Source organism: Strigops habroptila, chromosome 4, assembly GCF_004027225.2.
Source record: "Strigops habroptila isolate Jane chromosome 4, bStrHab1.2.pri, whole genome shotgun sequence".
In the NCBI taxonomy this organism is placed as follows: Eukaryota; Metazoa; Chordata; class Aves; order Psittaciformes; family Psittacidae; genus Strigops; species Strigops habroptila.
In genome coordinates, this window is record NC_046358.1 from 8,633,450 (window position 1) to 8,657,285 (window position 23,836).

The 23,836-nt window shown below is 38.0% G+C and overlaps 1 protein-coding gene across 2 annotated transcripts in view; it reads left to right on the forward strand.

Moving 5' to 3' along the window:
- STARD9 (StAR related lipid transfer domain containing 9) overlaps nt 1-23,836 on the forward strand; it is a 104,182-nt gene that overhangs the window by 36,366 nt on the left and 43,980 nt on the right. The window contains exons 4-12 of one of the 2 annotated variants that reach the window (XM_030482460.1): nt 9,806-9,922; nt 11,934-11,966; nt 12,055-12,116; nt 12,725-12,837; nt 17,860-17,929; nt 20,950-21,022; nt 21,930-21,997; nt 22,929-23,026; nt 23,246-23,446. In XM_030482460.1, the coding sequence (XP_030338320.1) occupies nt 9,806-9,922; nt 11,934-11,966; nt 12,055-12,116; nt 12,725-12,837; nt 17,860-17,929; nt 20,950-21,022; nt 21,930-21,997; nt 22,929-23,026; nt 23,246-23,446 (835 nt within the window). Of the gene's footprint in view, nt 1-9,805; nt 9,923-11,933; nt 11,967-12,054; nt 12,117-12,724; nt 12,838-17,859; nt 17,930-20,949; nt 21,023-21,929; nt 21,998-22,928; nt 23,027-23,245; nt 23,447-23,836 lie in introns of those variants that run through there. The other variant, XM_030482461.1, reaches the window with a different exon arrangement.

Consider the following 23,836-nt stretch of genomic DNA (forward strand, 5'->3'; position numbering starts at 1 on the left):
CGTTATTGGAACAAACCCTTACATTTGTTTTCAGATATTCCGTTCTTGCATCCTCTTTCCACCTTTTTTTTTGTTTAAATTAATTTTTGGGAGTTTGTGAAAGTTTTGGGACCAAGGCTTTCATTTTGTCAGGGATTCTTTAGTTCTGCATAATTGTATTTCATGAGGTTTTTTCACCTCAAGTCTAAGTCTTGGATGCTACATCTGAGATGTAGCAGCAATGCAATTAAACAGAGTTTGGTCATAACTCAAACAGTAACAGCTTGAGGGAGGCAACATTCTCTAAGGAAAGCATACCAAATATGAGATACTGCATATCTGTAGTTCATAGTGGAGATGGTGGCAAATAGAGACGGCAGGACTAAGCCTCTTATGTTTTATACAGTTGCTTAAACTGTCCCGACCTACTGGTTGAGAGCGATTTTGTTTGTATATTGAGTAACAGCACCTTTTTTTATATACTAAGTTCATTTTGTACCTGGATCTGCTGCAGTTGTCTTGATGCTCTGGAGCTTTTTGTCTGCTGCTGAAGTTTTCTGCTTTCTTGTTTGCATGGCAAGTCTTTAATGGAAACTGGGCTGTTGATTTTGTTCATCATTATAAAGCCATTTGGTTGGCTCTATGGTGAACAGCAGCTGCTGGCCATATGTCTTACCTAAGTTTAGCCTTTTCCTCTTTCATTAAATCAGTGGTATTTTAAAGGCTATTTTTAAATTGCTCTGTGCAAGAAGATAATTTTCTTCTGGTTTTGGTCCCAGTTATTAACCTGTGGGAACTTATCTTGGTATTCAAACTTCAGCCTAATGTTTTACCGTACAGGCGGTTTGCTTTTAGTGAGCTGTTTGCTGATATTGTGGATTATGCCCGTAGCAGGTAGCGATTTTATTTAATCAAAAACTTTTTTTTCTTTTAAATTACCAGAAGATATTCATCTCTGCATTTTTGCCTTGACCAAATAAACTCCCTTGAAATTTCTGAAGTTTCCAGAATTAGTTTAGTTTCCTAATGGTAACATTAACTATTGACCACTTCAGACACTTGCAAATAAGAAAACAGTTATCATAAATAGCAGACTTTGATAAATTGTTTTATTTGCTTGTTGCTTCTCAAAGGTGTAGCTCCCTCTCTTCTATTCCTTCTACTTCCTTCTCCCTTCTCCTCTGCTTCAGAGTTGGTCCTAGCCTGTTCGCTGCAGTTTAAGCAAAATGCAAGTACTCTTTACCAGAAATTATTTAGGGTAAGAACCCCCAAAAAATCAAAAAAACTTTATTTAGCAATATTGTTCCCTTAAATTTGCAAAAATGGCATTACATGCTGGCCCTGCAGGTTTACTGGATGTTGGTTTTTTTTTTCATGTTGCTCTGAGACTTGGCTTGAGTGACTTTGGGAAACTTTATTTCCCCAATTCTTAAACCCCACAGCATAACAGACAATTTACTGTAGTTTAAAACAACTGCTTTCTGTTTCCTTGTGCAATTCAGGTTCTGATTGGATTAAGAAAGGAAAGTTTTCTTCTCAGGAAATTCCTATTGCCAAACCTTTTTTTCTGATAGAATGCCCCCATTATATTTCAAATTAAAGCATTTACTACTGTAAGAGTGATATATACATTCACTATGAGGGTGGTGAGACACTGGCACAGGTTTCCCAGAGAAGCTGTGGCTGCCCCATCCCTGACAGTTTTCAAGGCCAGGTTGGATGTGGCTTGGAGTTACCCAATCTAACGGAAGGTGTCCCTGCCCATGGCAGGGGGTTGGAATTAGATGGTCTTTAAGGTCGCTTCCAACCCAAACCATTCTATGATTATCCCAGAACAGAGAGCACCCATTGCAGTTACAATGTAAAATATGTATTTGGTGTCATCAACTGCCCTAGTTGCATATCCATTCAATGCACAGTAATTCAATGAAAAGTCAAAGGCACTGATATCAACTGAGCCTCGTGTTACAATAGTCAACAGCGTTAGTTTGATTCATATGCATTAAAGGAGAGTTACATTATCTCCAACTTTTTGTTAGGCTCAAAAGAAAAACTGACAACCAACACACTTCTGTCTTTGTGTGTGACACATAGAAAGGTTATAGATTACAGAGGTTATCCACTGGCCATTGGTTTGATAGTAAGTAAGACATCAAGGGATATAGAAGAAAAAAAAGGCTTCATAATATACACAGGCAGTTGGGAGAAATAGAATATGCTAAAACTTTTGATCCAAAAATAAATATGTGATTTTGAAGAGTTTAAAAACAAAAAGCTTCACACTTCTAATATCCAAGCAAAGATTTCAATGCAAAATAACAAAGTCAGAAACCTTCACTGTTAATAACTGTCTATCACTTCTGGTGTGTGACTGGATGTGCTCCATGTCATGTTTCATTTCTTCTTGGCACTAGCACAAAAAATATGTACTTTCATTCCAGAAAAAAAATATAGTCCTCTGTCTGCTATGCATATTTTTACACAGGCATGCAGGTCTAATGTGATAAAATGTGATATAGTCTCAGCCTAATAGGGTATTTTTCAGTATCTTGAAAATACATTATTCAAGAAAGATGTGCAAAAGCCACTATAAATTTTTACTTTTAAGCCAGCAAAAGAGATATGAGCTTCAAAAGATTTCTGATTCTGCTGACCAAATGGGAAAGGATCAGAATAGGGTATTGCTTCCCTGTTATAAATCACCTGGTAGTGAAGCTACCTTCAATTTTTGTAGCTTTTAGCAATGTGAGGTGCATTTCCAATTAATATTCTCTATGTCATTTTAAAAATGGTCTGTGCAGAGAGGTTAAAATTCTCAAGTATTCTCGAAAAAGCAACCCAAAAAGTCTTACTTTGTTCTATCAGTTTTTATTTTCTTTTGAAATGGGTAATATATCCAGCTTTTCTCATCAAGGGTGACCTGATACAAAGTGCAGGGTTTTGGTGCTGTTTTATGTGTTCCAAGCTGACTGCACTTTACACTTCACGATTTTTCGCTTCCAGTAGAGATTTAGATGTTGTTTGCAGAGTGGCACATTCATTTGACCTCTGAAACATTTGGATTTCAAGGAAAATATGTAGTCAATCTTTCTACCTTTTAATTTTAAATAGGATTAACTCAATCTTGGTAAGTAGGCTGCACTGAGGGACTACTTTTTTAGTTTCCCTACATAACAGCAATTACAACTTGGATTTGTCCTCAGTTTAATATTTTGCTTATGTGCCATATGAAATTTGTTGTTGATATATTTACTTGGTTAAATGACACTGAATTTTTAGGATTTAGATGGTCTCAGAATCTGTCATTCACATAAAAAAATTAGAAAACATACACTGTAGTGGGACTTCAACTGAAACATTTTCTGTTTCGGTCTTCAAAATTCTACAATCCAGGTCTGAACAGCATGTATTAGAATTGCCTAAAAATACCCTGTTGGTGCTCACAGGTAATGCATAGTGATAAAACGAGCTGGTGTGCAGACCAGTGGAGAAAAAGGAAAGCAGCATAAATTGGTTAGAAGTGGGCACACTTATCCCACACAGAAGCATTCACTTCACATGATTGCCAATAGTAATCGACCTTGTAATTTAGACATAAGACTCTGGACTTGAGATGCATAAAGTCTCTCAAGACTAACTTTTTTTGTCTTTAAAATAATTTTAATGAGAATAGAATCCTAAAATTATTATAAAACTTTGCTAATTTTAAAAACAAATATATTTGAAGAGGCAGGTAAGGAATTTACCTGAGTATTTTTTGTAATCAAATAGAGTATTTTTTGTAATCAAATACTCTACCATGTGATACATACTTAAAGGCATTTGTCAGGGCTGTTAATATGAAACTCAGGCTTATGAAACATTTGATTTGAGTCTGTTATTCTTTACTTGAACAGTAATTTTCTTTGGATGACGTGGAATTTTGTAAGCTTACAAGATTTTGCACTGGAGCTTTGTTGAAACAACTTATCTGAAGGCAAATGGTGCCAATTGAGGGAGGGGGTGAAACAGAAAGAGGAGAAAGACACTAAGCAAGTCACCAGTACTCCAGTGCGTTTACTATGCATTTAGGAAATAAGTTTCTCTGCTTCAGAAAGATGACGTAACTGTTGAAGCCATTGATAATCACGAGGTCCTTCTGCACTTCTGGTCAAGGATCTTCTCAGTTTCTTGTATTAACTGTTGCAGATTGCACTTGCGCTGCCCCAGGGTTTGAACTTTGCCTGGGTAGCAATTGCATATCTGATGTGCTCAAGTACGGTTTATATTTCAGTCTGGTAGTATAAACAAAGAGGACTGAAAAAGTTTATATGTGTTTAAAGAGCATAAACCTATCAATTGTACAAATAGCTTCAAAAATCATCAAGAAAACAGGTAATATCAAACCAAATATATTTATATTTTTAACTGAATGATAGTAGAAGTAGCCTCCCTGGTACATAAATCTGTAAACCTTAAATTGTTTTTAAAGAACACATTTAAGTAAAAATTGTCTGGTTTTCTAATATGGACAAGGGTAAATTACAAATACTGTAGTTTTCAGAAATTAAATTCTGTGGTTCTTTGAGTTACGACTGAGTCATAAAACTTTGGTTGCTGCGTAAGAGTTGGTAAGCCTTGTACCTTAATATGTACTTAAATTGCCTTCTTAATATGTTCCAGTGTAGTTTCTTAAGGGCAGGATTCCTGTTGCAGTCTTTCTAGTGTTTCTAGCATACAGTTACACAACTACACAACTTCTTATGTAAGATTTCACAATGAGCAGCTAACTTGCCTGTTCTGCAAACATTTAGACTCTCTGAACTATTTTGTGTATCTTCTAATGGAGCATTGAAATAAGTTTTGAAATTTTTAAGTGATCTGTTATTATACTTCAAGTAGATGATTCTTATCTAATGTAAAACAGCTTCAACCCCAAATACGTTCATATTACAGCAACTTGGTATGCATGACCTGCATGGTTAAGACATTTTATCTACATTTTAGACCAAACCTTTCCCTTTCTCCAATTTGTACTGAAATTCCTGTAATGAGGACTAACGTGTACAAGATGGGATTCGTTAGATTTGAACTGGAACCTGGCCACTTTGTTGTGAGTATGCGAGCAAAGTACCTTGAATTATAGCAGTTTTCTTAATGTCCTCTCATAACTTAGGCATGTTTTTTCCACTACTAGGACAGCTGACAGGTAATAAATTATGGAATGCTTCACAGATCATCATGGGATATGGACCAGATACAGCTGGGCAAGTGCAGAAACAAAGCATAGCAGAGCCAAAGCATAACAGAGCCAGTTAAAGCTTTGTTGAAAGCAGAATTCTGCATGGAACAAACCTAACAGTGCCAGTCACGCAGAGCAGCCATGCAGGGAAGACATAGCTGTCTCTGCCAAATGGAGTGTTCTCTGCAGGAAGCCAGATCCAACTCATGGCCTTTGAAAAACATCATCTTCCTGAAGCTTTATTTCAAAAGTGACTTGGATGAATCCCAGAAGAACTTTATTTTCTTTTTTTCCATCTCTCATGATCAACAGAAACACTGACCTGATCCATTATATCATGAAATATGTTACTACATATGTCTAGAACGATTAATTGTAGTCCTTTTTGTATAATCAGCAGCTGTTGGTACTGATGGGTGTTTGGAATAATGCCTCTGATATTAGTACAGAAAAAGCTTTGATTTCAATTACCCTCCTTTATTTTTAAACAAGCCAGAAATTAATTGCTGTGCTTCACTTCTCCATTTTTTCTGCAGTACATTTAAACAAAGAGTTTTTTCTGACTAAATTGAGACTGTATTCAATTAAATGGATTGTAATTTATTCTCACAAAAGGAAACTGAGTAATTTACCAGAAAGAACAAACACAAAACAGTACAAATAAGCTTTTAATAGGATTTTAGTAAATAATTCTTGAAGTTCTCATTCATTATCATCATAGGGTTATAGCACTGTTTTCAGAGTAATCCAATTTTCTTTGTAATAATATGTCCTCTCTCAATGCCTAATTCAAAAAGGACTGATTTGATACATATTTGAATTGAAGTGTCTGAGTAGCCATGTGCATTTAATAGAGAGTAAATGTAACACAGCTTTGCTGAACTGGGATTTTGGAGTTAGATGTTCTTCTTTCAGAGTCCAATGTATGTGGAGAGAGAGCAAGCACATGATAATTTGCACTTTTGGCTTAAGTTGCTACGGATGTTCTAAGATCCCAAGGAGTCTTATGAACAGTAGGAGAACATCCCATGATTTTCTACTAATGGATAGCATTATGCCTATTTTGCCTGAAGGAAAATGGGGACATTTAAATGTTAAATGAGTTGCATAAAGTTTCAATAATGGTTCTTCTAAAATTCCAATTTCGATGCCCAGACGACATCACTAGCATTGCTATCAGAAGACTTGCCACCCTGCGAAGATTTTGTTTTATTGTAATTAAATCCATTAATAACTCTCAAAGATCCAATATGAACCTTCAGAAAGGAGGACAGCTCTTAATGAGGGAACTGTCACAGAATCCAGATACTTCTCTAGGCTGCTTTTATCCCTGTCGTAAGAGGTTCTGTCATGTGAAGTACAGGTTTCTAAACTGATGTGGAATACACTAGCTTGTTTTAGGCCACTTCTGTGTACAACAAACCATGAAAAACTCCTGAATTTATTCAATGTTGATACTCTGAAGGAAAGTGGGCACAGACCTGCCTTGCTTCCATTACTTCAAGATGACACTGATGGAGTAAACTAAAAGCAACAGGGCTAATTGAATAGTTTGTTAAATTTATTCAATTATCATTTTCAAGTGGGGGTCCCATAGATGGAGTAAAACCAGATGATAATAAGTAAAAACAGATGTTGAAACATCTGTTGCTACAAGCAACCTCCAAGAAAACCCAACCCCCAGCCTAATGCCTGCAGTTATATTTTCCCACAACTCAGAAAGTGAGTCTCACAGACAAAGTGCTGCCTATGATCTTATTTTATAATTTTCAGTATGTACTGGAATACAGCTCAGGCTATTAAAATCCCTGGGGGTAAACTTCCTCCTTCTCCTCTTTTCTTAAACTATGCACTTTCCTTCCATAGTGTCACCTTAAAATTGACACTTCTAAGTGCTTCTCAGTAGCTTTCTTCTCTACCGTTCATTTTTTAAGCCCCTGCTCTCTCTTTTTGTATGCTTCTGGCTTCTTCATACATACTCTAAACATTTGTGATGGCAAATAATGTGTGTCCATGTCTCTGTTTATACCGGTATTTGTAAAAGTAGTGTGGGTTTTTTTAATATGGCTGATATTTGTTTATTAGATGAAAGTGGTACATTGGCCTCTTCAGCATAACTTTTAACCATCATGCTAATATGTCAGTTATTTGTTCACTCGTTCATCAACTGTGTACAATTGATTTATATTGCTAATAGTATTAGCTTGGGTTTTTTTCCTTAGTGTCTGTAAAAGTTGATCTTTTTATGGCATATTGTCATTTGTGAGGAATTCTCAGGCAGATGTGCTGCACATGAATTGGTAGTTCTCAGTGTATATTCTGGACTTCTGGCTTTGATGTAATTATTCAAGAACACAAATCAGTTGTTCCCAATAATAAACCTGATACAGTTAAGGCATGTATAATGCCACTGCCTCCCATGGACTACCAAATGTGAATATACTCATGAGCACTCCCTGTATGCTCTCTGCCTCCCACCCTTCATGCCAGTAGCTGGCACACAGGCCCTGGGGATAGCACTTCTCCACTCAGGTGCTTATACTGACCCTCACTCGTTTCACCTCAGCCACCCTAGTAACTGGCATATGCAGATAGGTCTTGGCACCCATGATTCCCTCTCCAGCTGTTGACAGAGATCCTCGTACCACTCCAGTTACCCTAGTAGCTAGGACATATACGCTGAGGCACATTGTCTCACTCCAATTGCTGGCACTTAGACTCCTACTTGCTTGAGGTGCTGGCACCATAGATATGGCGGATATATTACTTGAGGCTGACTTCAGTTGCTGACCTGAATTTACTTCTGCCAGTAGCTGCACCCACACTTCTTAGGTCCACGGCTATACCAGCTCCCAGTGCTGAGACTCTCACTAATGTCATTTGCAGGCATCACTAATGCGATGGCCCTATCAGCTGAGGTCTTCTGACTTCGTTGCTGGCCCCAAATTCACTCTAGGCACTGAGCTCACTCAGACAAGTGTACAGATCTACTGCTGTTTATGTGGAATCAGTCCCTTCTCATTCCCGATCCCCTCACCTTAAATGTTCTGTAATAAGATTTGCATAGCCCTGCAGGTCCCCTCAAATATCCCAAATCCTTTTGTTCCTCTTGTTTCCCCCAGCTTGTTGGTTATGAAATCCAGGTTGGCCCTCTCCAAAGCTATGCTTCAGTTTCTTAACAGCCTATCCAGTAGTGAGTGGAGAGTTTGTCACTGTTTTTGTTATCCTTTGCCTATTACTTTTGTGTCCATGTGTTTTGTTTGTGACTTTCTCTGTACTCTTTGAATGAAAAGTTCCTTCATCTGATAATCCTAATGAAGCAGATGCTCTGACATGCCACATACCCTTGCAAAATTCTGCTGAATGACAATGTTACTGATTCTTCAGTGATAAATTTTCATCTTGTCTCAGTTTGAAATATCAGCTGAAAAGAAAAGTGTCCATAGAAGATATTTAGTCTCTTTTCTGGGCAGCTTAGGTGAAGTGGTATATTTATGAAATACGTTTTACTGTTGATTTTTATATCAGGTTTAGTACATTTATCTCTCTATTAGAGAAGTAAATGACTTGGCAGTAAATGAGATTTCACAGCAGTGAAACACAGAAATCCTATCATCTCTCTCTACATGCTAGCTAGTTTTCTAGATGAATGGTAAAACGGTTGATATTTGTAACCTTCCTTTTGAAAGGCCAAAGCTGTGCTAAGGGGTTGGCATCTGCCTGCTGGAACCTTTTGATCCACCATGCACTTCCTATCAAACCTTGCCAGGTGTCTTTTCAGCTGGTCTATGGCAAGGCTTTGACGTGCAGAGAACGTGGTCATGATGTGGGGCAGCTGTATCACCAAAAAGGGAACAAGGAAAGCAGAAGGAATGACTGTTCAGATCTTGCTGTATGGCTGGGATGGTCCAACTTTTGCAGCTGCAGTGGGACCAGTGCAAGCTTTGGAAGTGCCTGGAGGCTGACACTGATTTGGTGGTAATAGTTCCTGGCTCTGTATTACAATGAGCAGAAGGTGGCGCACCACTATGTGTATGGTATAAACAGAAAATAAAGAATTTAGCCTCTGGTGGTGCTGCTTACTGACCACGTAGGTCAGAAAGAAGAATTGTTGGATGAGGTCTCCTTGCAGGCTATTGGTTAGACTTCACTTTGCTTTTGACCTGTAATTCTGATGCCTAATGTTCCCACTAATGTCATTGTGTCAAAGAGCCTTGATCATGCCTTTCTGCCAGATTTATGCTGACGATTGTAAAACATGGGGTGGGGGAGATCCTTAAGAATTTGTGGTCTAAGTATGCAGTAAGAGACAGCAGGATGAGAAGCACAATTAAACACTACTGCTCAGTGTCAGCACTATGCTTGGCATACCAGCAACTGGGAGAAGACCTAACAAAGTCCTTACAAGACCTAACAAGACCTAACAAGAAGACCTTACATTTTATGATGCTGGGCACTTGGCATTGTGTCTGATGAATCAGACAAATGTTGTGAAGATCCTTGTTCCCATGGAGTTATTGAAGCTGGAAGATCTACAAGTAATGCAGAGAGTTGAGAGGGAGGCATTTTATTCATAGACTGTTTTGCTTCTTTTGGTCTTTTCAGGTGTTCCAGGACCTTGGCACTTCTGTGTTGTCGGGTGCATTTAGAGGATACAACATCTGCCTTTTTGCTTATGGACAGACAGGTTCAGGAAAAACTTATACAATGATGGGAACACCTGTGAGTTATTCCATTCATTTTATTCCATTCAACACTTAGGGTTGATGGCAGGGTGTCCATCAGAATCCTTGCTTTATTTTTAAACTGTGATTATGGTGCTTGTGTTGAGCAGAATGCTTATACACGCTTTGTTTGGTAGTTATATAAAGAAAATGAGAGCCAAGCCTTTACATTTAAGTAACTAATGTAGCATCCGCTAACAACACTAGAAAATGTGGTGTGGTTTAAATGTCTTCTAGATAACCTTCATCTTACTATGTATGAATCTTATTGCTGTGTTAGAGCACAAAAAGCAATCTATGCTGTGTTTTAGAAACATATAACTCAATATAATACAAAGTATTCATTCTCATTGAAATTTTTGGCAGTTTGAGCTATGCTGAAATTCAATTACTTTCACAAATAAAACTGGATACAATTCTCAGAAATACTTTTGTAACAGGCTTCGTTATCTACTTGAGGCATTTATCTGTTGCAGAAGTCATCCTTTGGCTGTGGAAACTTCCAGTTTTGAAATGTATTCGAATGGTGTTTGCAGAAGCTGTTACATTTTATGATTCTTGTCTACCAGAAACCACTTAAAGTGCATTTTAATCTTGGTACTCAGATTGATGGCTGAGGATCCTCAGTTGAGAATTTCCTGTATTCTGCTGCAACACAAGACAATTTGATCTTTATTCATAAATATTCTTGGCTGTTGGTGAAACATGCCCCTAAAAATGTGACACTTTATTTAACAGTTTGTGTGAGTGGGCCACTATTTCCTACACTGATGGGATTCAGTTTTAAACGTGAAATAAGGGTAAAATTTTTTTCAAACCCTGAGGATAAGGAGAAGACTGTTCTGGCACGGTTTGTGCTTTTGGCAAGAGTCTGGATTTTAAAAATATTGTTTTCCCCACAGACATCAGCAATACAATTTTGTTAAATCATGACTTCCCTTCATTTTGTGCAAAATCAGGCTTAACTCCAGGGAAGCCTGAACAATTGTTAAAATTTGGTATCTTAGCAATTCTGACTGGCCACATCTTGAAATTATGATTATTTCTAAGGCAATTTCCAGGCATAGTGCTTCTAAGAGATTTCTGGCTTGTAAAGTGTTTTCTTGCTCCAGTGGAATCCTCCTTTGATCTGGTCTTTAATAGCACGTATGCAGTGTGAAACAACATTCAAAACAAGTGTTTGGTATAAACTGAACTTTTGTCCATGGTGGTCCACTTGATGCACCTGGACTTTCTCTCCCCAATACCATGTCAAGCATGCCTTTTAAAAGCCTTTCATGCTACTCAGCAAGCAGATTCTACCTAAGCCAGAGAGTATGTCTTAAGGTGTGTTGTCACTATGATCGCTCGAGGTCAATCGTGTCATAAGAACAGTTCATCACACAAACCCACACCATTACTTCAGTGCTGTGTAGACCGTATGGGCAAAATTTAAATCACTTAGTTTGGGTACTGTTAGCAGGCCATATCCCGTTCTCTCTGAGAGACCAGGTTTATAAATCTGGAACATAAAGCTGTTCCAAGTCTGTTCTGTGGGTGCCATAGCATAAAGAAATAAAAGTAGAATAAGGAAAAACCAAAATATTCCTGACTAGTCAAGCTAGTTACAGTGTTGGCCTGGCTTTGTCTAGACTGCAACACCTCTGACATAGGCATGTCCAAACAGCTCCTGGATTTAACCCAAACCTCTAAACTTTTTATTGATGCTGTATAAGTACTCTAAAACGACTTTTGCTATAAAGAACATTTGCACTGAAGCTGCTGATGTTACACAGCACATGAGTATCTGCAGTGTTTCAAGTGCAAGATGCTTTCAGCTGAAGTAGAGCATTGCCATGGTGTTCTGAAACTCTAGGGCTGTTTGTGTTGTAATCCACTGTACAGTCATTACTTTAGTGCTACACTATGGCTCTGTCCTTTTCTTACAGCTTGGCTTTTGTTTAAAAATAACTTTTGCAAGAGTGATAGCAAGTATATTGTTTAATTTTCTTTCTGTTTATTATTTGAAGGCATCTGTTGGGCTGACACCTCGTATATGTGAGGTACTTTTTTTATTTCACTTATATTTACTTAAGCAAATCTGTTTTTCTTGGTGGATTTAAAATTTACATAAGCTTCTGGTTTGTGCAGGGCCTTTTTTCAAGGAAGGATGATTACTCAGACCAGACAGCATCTTGCAGAGTAAAGGTCAGGTAAGTGTATCACTGTTTTGGGCAATACTACGAATGCTTTCAATAACATATTCCTGTAATCAAAGAGAGTAAAGAGTAGTTTATTTTGGTTTTGTTTTCTCAGATGTTAATAATTTTGGAACAAGAGGGAGAGCACAGAGGAAGGATGAGAAAGTGTTGGGTTTAGTTTTCCATCTCAGTATAGTTCTTTGGATGCTGTCTCTTCACTTTTGTATATACAGCTGAAATAGGAGTGCATTAAAAATGGACTTCCTGTTTGTTTAACTGTTAAATTTGAGTCATAATCCTACATTCCATTCCTATTCATTGTTCCCATTGATCTAATAAAACATTATGTTTGGAAATCTGTGGATTTAAACTCGCTGATGTTAAAAAAGCACATTTTAGGAATTCTTAAATAAACACTGAATGCCTCTTGCTTCTTGGAAATTTGCTGCTATGAGTTCTTCCTACGTGCACTGCATGGGAAGGGCAGTAATAGAGATAATGAAAATCAATTAATTGACTTTATCATGAAAGATTCAGGTAGTTACATTGTCTAAATATACAGTTTCTCCTTTTTTTTTTTTTTAAATTGTGTGCATTGAAGTTTTTTTTTGGCTTTTCAGCTTTCTTGAAATCTATAATGAGCGAGTCCGAGACTTGCTGAAACAATCAGACCAAAAGAAACCTTACACACTTCGAGTTCGAGAGCACCCTGAAACAGGACCATATGTACAAGGTGGGAGCTGGCTTCACAACCAGCATCAGAATTTCAAGTAAATGTCTATCAGGCCTATATGTATATTTGCATATGTTCCCAGTGTGATCCTAGATTGCTTCTACTCTTCTACCATTGCAAAATGACAGAGAGCAGCTTTACAGTGGAGATTACTAGGAAGAGCATTTTCTAAGCTGATGGATGTTACAAAAATTACTGAGTTTGTTTAGAAAGTAAATGCATACATTTCCTTTTCCATGTATCTTATATCTGGCAGGCAGAATTCCAAAGTTGCCTCTGGTGTCACTGACTGTTGCTGCTTGGCTGGCTACCAAGTGGGTAGTAACACCTGGGGGATGTGCATTCTGTATGCAAAATTTTATTGGTCCTGTCACATTAGATCAAATACTGATTTGTTTTGGCTTTTAAATAGAGTTCTTGTCTCTGTATGTGTTGCGAATTCCTTTTGTTCTCTCTGGTTCACTTTTCTTCCTCTCTTTTTCTTTATCATCACATTACCCATCAGATTGTTGTCCTCACTTCAGCAATTAAGGCAAGATGTGACAACAGATAGAGTGACTTGACTGTGTGATTGAAGCCTGGAATTTCCAGCTCCCATTCTCTGGGCACCTGCAGTATTGCTCATAGTATGTCTAACAACAGACAGTTGTTACAAATTCCTCATCTCAAAATCTGAAATAAGTACTTGGGAAGTGTTGAACTTGCATGGTCCTATACACAAGGGGCTATCTGGCATTCTAGTTATTTCAGCTGTGCTTTCCCAGCCCATCAGCATCCTGTTTAAGGAGGGCTGGAAAATAGATGAGTTGATGGTCTCATTAGTATGGCAAACTTATCATTCTTTGGAAAGCAGATTCATAGACATTTGGCTTTTATTGAGATCTTTCCAAGATTCTCTTTCTACCTGCTTGTTATCGGACAACTTCATTGTTGGTGGAGTACAGATACTAATTATATTCTTTTAGCAGCTGCTCATTCACCACACAAGAAAAGGTCTTTAAACTGCTTCCTTCCTTGGCAATTTCCATCTCTTTTTCTCAGGCCTTCTATCTCCAGTGATTCCTTGGCTGCATATAACTGAATTTCCTTGCTTTAAAAGAAAATGAAGTTATAGCTTCTGCCAGTGGGCTGGCTTGCCTTTTGTCACTATTTTGTCTTCATCTGGAACCTTCCAGGCCAAATCTGTCACTGCTTTTCCAGTTCTGTTTTTATGTTTGTTGTAGTGTTTGTGGATTTTATTTGGTTGTGGTTTGTTTTTTGTTGTTGGGTGGTTTGTTGGGGTTATTTTTAAATCAATTTTACCTCTTTTGAATAAGGATTTTGGACACAACTAAAAACTTTGATGAACAATTTTATGCTAGAGTCCTGAAATATCCCAAAGAAGTTCCCAATTGATTAGATTTTGTAAAATAAGAGGGAAAAGATAAAGGAAAAAGATTAATCTCAATAATATTTTCCAGCTTTGGCCACGTTTGCAAATCCAGCATGAATACTTTATTTTAGAAGATACTCTCCCTCTGTATCTTATGACAACCTCCAAAAATAATTATTTTAATGCCTGTAAGAAAAACTATAATTTTAATGATAAATGTGGTTTGCATTGTTAGAAAAATTGATCACATGCATGAAAAATGAAGTTATTTCTCTGCTGAGGATATCACAGCATGCATTTAGATGCTGTTAGGCAATTAGATGCTTAGGCCAACAGTCAGATGGCCTAGGGTTTTTTTTTAGATTTGTGTATATAAGAATATATTAATAAACAAACATGCTTATGTACAATTAGTGCAATTAAGAACTGTAACAGCTTGCTTTCTTTGAGGCAACCCTGATGTCTTTTGGGGAGAGGGACTAATAAAGAAGATGTGATTATGTGGCTCTTTTTGGAGCTGCACTCATTTAGCTCACATCAAAAATAAGCAGCAGTGAGCAGGTCCAGAGGTCTTTTGAATGCAGGTGAGGAGTACAGTCAGCTGGCTTTTAATAATGACAGATTAAAGAAAATAAAATGTTTCCCAACACTGGTAGAAAATGCCTTTCTCAATTGCAGTAATATTTTGCTGCAATCAGCAATTACTGATCTGTGTAATGAAGGCCACCTCCATGCTGGAGGTGTCTTTGGCAGTGTTACATGTAGTCTCTCTGCAATACCAGAGAGAGTATGTGCATGTATATTGTTTTCAATAGCTAGATGGCTGAGAATTGTCAGCAAGCTTACTAGAAGGGGAGCTTGTTTTGTATTTTGTTTTGTATTCTTCTTCCAGGCAGTTTGCTGTATGGAAGAAAAAAAAATTTTGAACACGACCAAAGCTCAGAAATTTCCTATTATTTCCCATTGATCCAGTATGATAAGGACTAGCATCTGTATTTGCATCATATTTCTTGCAAGCCATCAGTGATTTTAAAGTTTGCTGATTTTGGTCAGGAGCTTCCCAGTATACCATTAGTTTGTTAGTTGTGTGTTTGGTATCAGTGACATCCAGAGTACAATTAGCACTGAGTGAAGAATAGAGAGAGAGGAAAATTGGAAAACTTAACTCCTTTCAGGACACTTAGATGGCTCTGGGCAATGCATTTTCCATTTGCAAGCCCAGTCAGGAAGTCCCAGCTCTAAGTATTTTGAATAGTTTCCAGCCCATCATTTTTCCACGTAAAGGCTGTGAGATTGTAGCCTTTAAAATGCTGAAAGTGTTTCAGTGCTTGGGGTTGGAATCATTTCAAACTTCTCCCTCACAGATGGTTGCACTGTTAAGGAATCGGCCTCTCTTAAATCAGGAAATGATGCAATCTATTTTGTTATTCTGAGACAGATTTCTGGGGAGATCTTTTCTTACTCCAAGGCAGATTTCTAGATGAGCAAGTGGTTTTGATCTTTCTATGGGTCTTGAAAGTCACCTTCATTTTTCTAGCAGCCAGCAGAACATTTTGACATTTCTTTTCAGAAACATCTACAGTATTTCATTTACCTCATTGAAAACTTAAATGTCTTGCTAGATTCACTATTCAAGTGCTTATGGAAATGTAGGTAGGTAAAAATTTCTTCCATGCCTTCATTTTGTAACTGGATTTTTATTCAGTTAAATAAGACCCTGAAAAAGGCTCTGGGAAAACAATATATGATAGTTTCCATATCCTGAGCTTTGAAGATCCCAGTGCTGTTGGAAAAATAATGGGCCTCTTTCTCAAATGGAAAATGTGATGATTTCTGGAATGAATGTATTGTAAAGGGACACCAGAGAGCAGAAGAAATGCTTTTGTTTGAGAATCATCCTATACTGTGTGTGTGCAAATGGGCATGCATGCACACTACAGTTAGAGGTTTTTTGAAGTGTGGGTGATCCAAAAATATTACACACACACACGCGCCCCCCTACCTCCCCCCCCATGTATATTGCAGACTACAATAAATTCCCATCTTTGGCTTAGATTTTGCTTTCCTTTCATTTCGTTGTTCAGACTGAAGAAGGGAAGCTGTGTGGAGACCTCATAGCAGCTTTCCAGTATCTGAAGGGGGCCTACAAGCATGCTGGGGAGGGACTCTTCATCAGGGACTGTAGCAATAGGACAAGGGGTAATGGGTTTAAACTAAAACAGGGGACATTTAGGTTAGATGTGAGGAAGAAGTTCTTTACTGTGAGGGTGGTGAGGCACTGGAATGGATTGCCCAGGGAAGTGGTGGATGCCCCACCCCTGGCAGTGCTCAAGGCCAGGTTGAACAGGGCTTGGAACAACCTGCTCTAGTGTGAGGCATCCCTGCCCACGGCAAGGGGGTTGGAACTATATGATCTTAAGGTCCTTTCCAGCCCTAATCATTCTATGATTTAAAGTTAAACAATCTGTTATGATGTAAGGATAGGCTCTAACGATGCCAGAAGTTCTTATTTCAGTATTGTTGAATTTTATATTCATCTTCACTTACGTTGGTAGATACATAATTTAATCCAAACAAATCAGACTTTTTAGTACTCTGCCTTCATCCATTCTTTTTTGGCCAGCAATAAAATAAACCAAACCTAAATCAGCATGGGGAGAGGAAGTAGCTGGGGATTCCAGCTGTGAGGTAAAACATTATGCAGAGGAGTGTTTTAGTAGGTACTTATGACGAAGACTTGCTTCACAGCTCAGGTGATTTCTTTAGGAGTCACTGCAGTACCAGTGATAAGTAATCATTACCATAAAATACAAACGAGGCATATTAAACTGGATTTCTGTGAAATACAAGCCTGGTGAGGTTAATTTTGTGCATCTGCTGGAATTTGCATTGTGCAAGGGGCTGGCAGTGCTGCAGCAGCACACTGCCCTCCTCCGGGGCCCTGTTAGTCACAACCACCACTCTGCCACAGCAGGCTCTCAATGCAGTATTTTCTTTCATTTGTTTTCAGTGGGGTTTTTTCCCCACTTAAAAATGAAATCAAACAAAAACAAAAAACAAAACAAACAAAACAAAACAAACAAAAAAACCCCAACCCAAAACAAAACAAAAAAACTCTGAAAGCAGGAGGTATGAAAAGGCCAGATGTCTCATATCATTATTTGGGTCCCCTCTGGGGAGAAAAGAGCATGAAGACTCCCGAGTGTTGCAGGCTGAAGCCTAGTTAAGTAAATGGTAAATAATCTCAGAGGTTGGTTCCTAATTCTGTTGTGTGAGCAGAGCCATTATCCAGAGGCAATGGCAAGAATCTTTTTTACAGGATCTGCACCCAATTAGTAGCAGTGACATAGCTGAAAATTTCTCGTGGGGTTTCAGTTATACTGTTTTTATATACCATTTTTCTGCAGACAAGTTGGAAAAAGGCCTGTACTTTGAAAGAAAAAGGCATTTTTTGTAGTGATGTCACTGCATCTGAAGGATGGACTGCAGTTTTTTATCTTATTTTTAAATAAAATGGTTACTCTACTTGAGATACTACTTGTAGCACAGACTGGCCTCCCAGCAGAACACCTTTATGCTCCTGTTGTTGGTAAGCTGATTGAAACTTCCTGAAAAAAATATGCATTTAACTCTTTTTAAATCTTTGACAGGATTGACTCAACATTTAGTTACAGACTACAAGCAAGTTGTAGAACTTCTAGAAGAAGGAATAGCTAAAAGGTATTTTATAAAACAAACCAGCTCCATCTTTATTTAACACTTCTTTCACCATGTGTTGGTTTCATTGGTGTTTGTTTTACTGACTGTTGCCACTGCTTTTCGTGATAGGATGTCAGATTTGCTGCATATGACGTGCATGTAAGAGGTTACATATCCTCATATTATCCACAGTAAGAGCTACAAGTACTCATAAAGTTGTTTCTTCAAAACTGAAAAAGTCCTGTGCTGACTTACCCAGAAAATTCAGCCGTCTGTCTGGGATAAAAAAGCATGCCAGGAAAATGTTTTGCTGTAAACAGACTTCAGTTTTTCTTCTCCACTTGCTTGTGACACTTTAGACTGTTTGGCTTTCAACTCACTTGTTAGTGTAACTTTGTGATTTAATACTGCTGAAAAGACAGTTTGTTTTTATTTAATTTAGAGAAGTATTTGTTTTGTAATTATTTGGTGTGATTTTTATAAGCATTTTTTTAAGTTCTTGGTACAAGTCGTGCACACTTGCTATGAGAGAACTGTGGGAATTACACACTGATGAAGCCAATGATTTCAGCTCTCATTAGTCAAGACACTTTTTTACTGTTTCAACAGGGAGCCTTGGATATCAGTACAACTGCTGTAACGGTGATGGAAAAGAGTTATATTTGAAAGGATCCTTCAAATACAAATCATAGTTTACCAAAATCGATATTAAGTCTTATCATAAGAGAGGTCAAGATTTTAGAACATTGATGTTGCTGGGAAGTAAATTAAGACTAAGCTGCATTATCACAAAACCAGAATATACATCAAGATTGCGTTTTGCTGCTTCTGCTTGTAGCAATCAGTAGATGCAAAGCTATAGTAAGAAGAGACTTTTTCAGAACAACAACAAAATTCCAAGTTGTCTCATTACTAAGGAAATAGAAGACATAGAGAAAACAAAATCAGAGGCTCAGTATTTTGTGTGGGTTTGTGATGCTGAAGCTTCAAACTTCATCACTTGCATGAAACCAAGGAGTGTTGTCTTTTTCTGAGGAACATTCTAAAAACTTATTTGGAATATACAGGAAACTGCTGTTTATCTATAGTCTTTGTTTTTCTGAAATACAATAGCAGAGTATATATTAGCACATTGTAAATACAAACGAACTAATTTAAACCACCTGCAGTCTGAGAAATTATGCCAAATGAACATGTTGGCTCCAGATCTGACTATACAGGAAAGATACAGGGTGGGAAGCTCTGCTTGAACATGGGTGGTGCCTTTCATGGGTGAGAGGGCAGCTCCTGTACTAACAACAAGCCGAGTTTACTGAAGGCATATTTTCAACCAGTTGGTTTTATCAGGCCATCTCCAGCCCTGTTCTGGCTGCACCTGTCCATTATAAAATAAACAAATATGACTTTCAACAGGCAGTCATTATTTTCGTTGTTACTCATAGTGCTATTATTTTTTTCTCTTGACACTTTACAATACTTAGTCTCAAATGCTGGAGAACAAAATTTTAAAGTGCAGGAAATACCAGCTTCCAAATTTCCATAAGCATAACCCTGGTGCTGTGTGAACAACCAATGAATCTAAATAATACTGTTAGAACAGTTGAAAAATATCAAAATGTACACCACATGCCATGATGAAATATAACATATAAAAATCTAACACATATATTTTCCCATAAAAATGCTCACATGGGTTGTGATTAGTTGAGATATGAACTTGCCCTCCAATTATGAGTATTGTCAGAGGTGAGAAGTCGGTAATAACACTTCCTCCTCCAAATCCTGGTGCACTTTCTATTTCTCTTTTGCTTTATAAACTTCAGTCCTGTTCCCTTATATTTTCCACCTAATGTAGAGCTGTGTTTTGTCTTCTGCCCTTTACCTAATTTTTTGCCTTCCTCCTCCAACATTTGGAGACTAGTTCATGTTCTCCAGCTTCCTCAGCTTAGGCTAACATATGACCATGATGCACTAGACTGCCTTGTAGCTTTTGGCAGTGTCCGTTCACGTGGCTGTGAAAGTGTGGGAAGCACAGTGCAACAGGAAGAAGAGTCCTGGTTTTGGCCTGCTGTGCCTGATGCCCAGCAGCATACACACAGCTGCAAGCTCTCTACTGTCTAGTACAACTGGGTCACTGCAGGACTCTTGACAGCTGGGTTCAATACAGAAACGTGATTCCACAGTCCTTGTCTGCACTACTAACATTGCCTGCTGTTGTTGAGGGTAAGCTTGGCAAAACTGATGCTAAAGGCTGCACGTACAGCCAGTATCCAAGCCAAGCTACAAGAGTGACAAAGGAAAAGACTTGTCATCTCCCTGCTTTCTTTGGTTTTTTGTAATCAGAACAATAAAGAAAGTAGAAATTCCAAAAACTTGTGTTACAGAGGCAGTGGGAGAATGCTGGTGCTGCTGCTTCTCCACCTGTGCCTGGTACCTGCTAGCCAGAGCGCAGTGGGTTAGACGGTTAGTACTTCATGACTGGTCTGTACACATGGTAAAGCCAAGGAAGTGCTACACAAGAGAATTACAATATTCATTTGGTACTCATACAGGTAGACTGGCTAATCTCATTGGACTCCTCTAACAGTGTAAAACTACTCTATCAGCCCTGTGTCAGAAGGGATCCTCAGAAGGTCATATATGAAGCTTTCTGGGCTCTTTGAAGTATCAAGAAATAAAAATGGGGACAATATAGAGAAAATGTATTTGGCCAGTATATTCAGTGGTGTTGGGGATGAGCTGTATGATGCTATTGCTGCCTGTACTTTGCTGTGTTCTACCTTATACCTGTGCTGTAAGGGTACTTTAAGATATTTCTTCAGAGCACTGCTGGTGGACAAAAACACCTCTAACCGACTCGCAGTTTCTGCCCTTCCAGGTCCTCTGCCAAACACACTGTGATCAGATCCAAGAATACAGCCTACCGTCGTCTCTAAGTTTCACATTCCTTTGTCTTCATTTCTGCTGTATTTGTTATTTTTGCTTTCCCTGAATACAGGGAAATAAACCTTTGTAATTGAATGGTTTGTTCTTCTTTCTAGAATCACAGCAGCTACACATATTCACAATGCCAGCAGCAGATCCCATGCTATCTTCACCATCCACTACACTCAGGTTAGCTAAAAATAATCCAGCTTCCTTTTCTCTTTGCTCTCAAAAAGCATTGTTCAATGTGTTGTGCATTGTTTACTTCTCACTGTTTTGCACTGTTTGTAATAATCTCAGTAGAAGCTGTTACTTATTTCCTTTGGATCATACTGCAGATGTGTTACACTTCCTAGACTGCTTCATGTGTTGAGTGTTTACTGAGGTATTCTTGTTCCTTTATGCAAGCTTATAGTCAGAAGTGATGCCAAAGACTTCCTGTAAAAAGAAATGTTTAGAGTTTTAATCAGCCCTTTGAAATGTAATACCCATTCTAGGATGCTGTGAAAATTACATGTGGATACGTTTGATGTTATGTTATGTTTAGGATCCTTAATTGAAGTAAAGCATTAGTTTAACACTTACCAAAATTTTGTATCTGTCCAGCTTTTCAGATGTGCTCATCTCTTTAGCATTTGGCATCCACTATGCTCCCAGAGACAATGCACCCTTTCTCTGGAGGAATTATATCCTTCCCTGGCAGGGAAGTCGTTCAGTGATCCAATAGACCTTTTCTATCTCACACTTCTAACATCCTGTAATCACAGAACATTTTGGGCTATTTTTCAGTAGTTTCACAAAAGACCTTTGGAATACATTAGTGGAAAATAACTGCAAGGTCTGCAAGAAAGCCTTTCACAGTCGCTAGGCAGTAAAGTTTTTTTTTCAAGAGGAAATCGGCATAAGAGGGTAGTTTCTCTGTCGGGTGAGAAAGCTGTTGAGTTAATGGTTTGAGCATAGTCAGTGGGTCAAGGTCACAAAGAAAGGCAGTGAGACAGTCATGTACAACTCAATTTCAAACAAAAGAGCACATCTATTTTATTTTCATTAATTAATTAAGAGGAATAATCTTCCTTATTTACATTTTTGTCTTTAGGCTATATTGGAGAACAATCTCCCCTCTGAAATTGCAAGCAAGATCAACTTAGTGGACCTTGCAGGCAGGTAATTAACGTACTGAAGGGCAAACAGGTAATTTTCTCTGAAGATGGTACTGCCAAAAAGATGAAATTTAATATTTTAGAAATTCATTAAACTAAAAATAAGCCTGACTTTTGTGTACAATAACAAGGAATATTGAACTACTCTTGTCTCTGTCTTATGTATTTGGTACTGGAGTTCATTGGGGAAGGGAATTCCTGGGTCTTAAATCCAATACTGTGCTGTTACACACATTTAAGTAATTCCATTCAACCCTGTATTCTTGTTAAATGGATATTCTAGTAGCTATTGGTGAGTTATCAAATCTGAGCTTGAAAAGAGAGAGGAAAAAAAGGGATGTATTCCTCATGGCTACCTAGCATGGGCAGGAGAAAATAGTCATCTCTCACTGCTTATGTTGTTCTTGTTCCAAAATTCATAAGTCTCTGACCTTAGCTGTGCGTTTTCAGTGAGGAACATGGGGTTATGCTGGATGTAACAGAGAACAGAAAGATGGAAGCTGTGCTGAAGGGTTACAGAACAGTTGGAGAACAGGACATTTTTCTTAAGAATGTAAATTGCCATGCATGTCTGAGCAGAGGAAGTAATACTGAGGGGATAATACAGACTTTTGCACTGAGCCAGTCTGCGCTTGCAGAATTGTAAAATGTATGTTGGGGCAGGTTTTAATTCAGAACAGTTCAGGCTTAAATTTATGGTTTGATGGGTGTTTAACAGTAGTTTATGCCAATGACCTTTGCTCATGGCTATTTGGACTTTCTGAGCCAGGGCACTATATAAATTATTCAAAGCATATGGGTTTTAATTGCAAAGCTTGCAGTTTCTGTTTTCTTGTATGTCAGGAAAATACATAATGATTTCATATTGATTGTATGTGAATAATTAAGCATTTTTGTTTGGTTTGCATTGTCTTTTCCATGCTTGTGTGCTACAGTGAAAGAGCTGATCCCAGTTACTGTAAAGATCGTATTACTGAAGGTGCCAATATTAACAAGTCATTAGTTACACTTGGAATTGTCATCTCCACTTTAGGTAAGCATAGTCGTTCTTTATATTGAAGGGTAATGATAAAATCCTAGGACTCCCTCACCATGTGCTGTGTCTTAATGTTTCTCTATTTTTACAACAAAAAGCTGAACAGAACAGCTGTGTGGCATCTTCATAAACTGTAATGACATCTAAGTGACATCTAAGAAAATTATATAGAAAAAGATAACTCCTTTCCTGAGCTCTGTGGTATTTCTCCTTCAGCACAAAATTCACAGATGTTCAGCAGCTGCCAGAGCATAAACACCATAACAAGCGAAGGGGACAGCAGTCATGCAGACAGTCCTTCCACAAGCAGCGTCAGTGGGACCAGGCGGCCGGCTTACATCCCATACCGTGACTCCATCCTCACCTGGCTTCTGAAGGACAGTCTGGGAGGCAACTCCAAGACCATTATGGTTGCCAGTGAGTTTGGTTTCTGTTCGCTGTTAACATTTTGCACTACATTACCCCCTTAAAATACATCTCTACTCCAGTGAGAAGACAGGTATATCACTTAGGATCTGTCCTTCTAAAGTTTTTCATAAATACTTCATTGGATACTCAAGGAAATGAGAAGGCATGCTGATTGTGCATGAGTTTAAGCCTAAGAGTCTTTTCAAGGTCAGCTTTGGTTTAAAGTGTGTTATTCAGTTATAAATACAATCTTGAGAAGACATTTTCTATGAGCTGGATGAAATATCCCTAAGGTTATTTTTGGGTTTGTTTTTTAAAGAAGCAAGACTTAAAAAAAAAATCCACCTTTTTCAAAAGTGATGGGTTAAACTGGTTATTTTTTAAAACTAGTTTCTTTTC